Below are 906 nucleotides of genomic sequence, written 5' to 3' on the forward strand. Positions count from 1 at the left end.
CAAGGGGCGGAGCTCGTCCCCAGCTCATCCAATTAGGCGCGGCTGGGGCAGCCCTGCTTCCCGCAGCCCTCGGGGCAGCTGCGGCAGGACCCGGCTCACTGATGAGCCGGGCACCCCGGGGGTAAGCATCTCCCCTCCCCTCGCTGCCGGCTGGGGCCCGCAGGCTGGTCCTGCCTGCCTCGCCGTGGCCCTGCTGCGGCTCCACACCGCCGCCGCTCCACACCACTGCCGGCCAGATAAAATGGCTGGGCGGGCCGCATGTTGGACAAACCTGGTTTAGGGGGATTGCTGGTTCTGTGCAGATATGTGTGTTGGTCCATGGTGTCTGTATTTTACCATTCTGGACAGTGATTGTAGTATGTAAAAGGAAATTTTGGTGTTGGAGTATTCCAGAGAGTCTGATTGAAAGGTGCTGCATGTTGAATTTCTGATGGAAATCAGTCACAGATTGCAGGTTTTCAGTGCAAATGATGAAGATGACAAACTAACTCCAGCCTTCCTGCAAACTGCCAGGGTAGCTGTCTGGGCCAGCTTCCCAGCTTGCACCCCCCAATCACCTCCTGTTAACCCAGGACAGCCCCCAGCTCCCCCAGCCAGCCCCTGTCCCCTGATTAACCATCATCCCCCTGTTGCCCCAGGCCGTGACATCAACCTGGATGTGAAGCGCGTCCTGGGCTACCGACACTTCTGCAACAAGCTGTGGAATGCCACGCGCTTCGGCCTGCGTGCTCTGGGACCCGGCTACCGCCCCCCGCTGCAGCCCCAGGTGAGGGATCGCCCGAGGCACCCCTCGGCTCCCCCTGGGGTGGGACACCCATACCATGGCACCCTGCAGCTTCCCCCGAGCCCCCAAGTGCGACACAGCCCCAGCCTTCCTCAATCCTCAGGTGTGAGATTTCCCCCCCC

General features: G+C 61.5%; 1 protein-coding gene across 1 annotated transcript in view; it reads left to right on the plus strand.

The window, feature by feature from the left end:
• Positions 1-906, plus strand: part of VARS (valyl-tRNA synthetase) — a 26,183-nt gene that overhangs the window by 22,252 nt on the left and 3,025 nt on the right. The window contains 1 exon segment of the mRNA XM_025194051.1: positions 639-766. Coding sequence (XP_025049836.1) covers positions 639-766 — 128 coding nt within the window.

The sequence above is a fragment of the Alligator sinensis genome, unplaced genomic scaffold, assembly GCF_000455745.1.
Source record: "Alligator sinensis unplaced genomic scaffold, ASM45574v1 scaffold1740_1, whole genome shotgun sequence".
NCBI classification, from domain to species: Eukaryota; Metazoa; Chordata; order Crocodylia; family Alligatoridae; genus Alligator; species Alligator sinensis.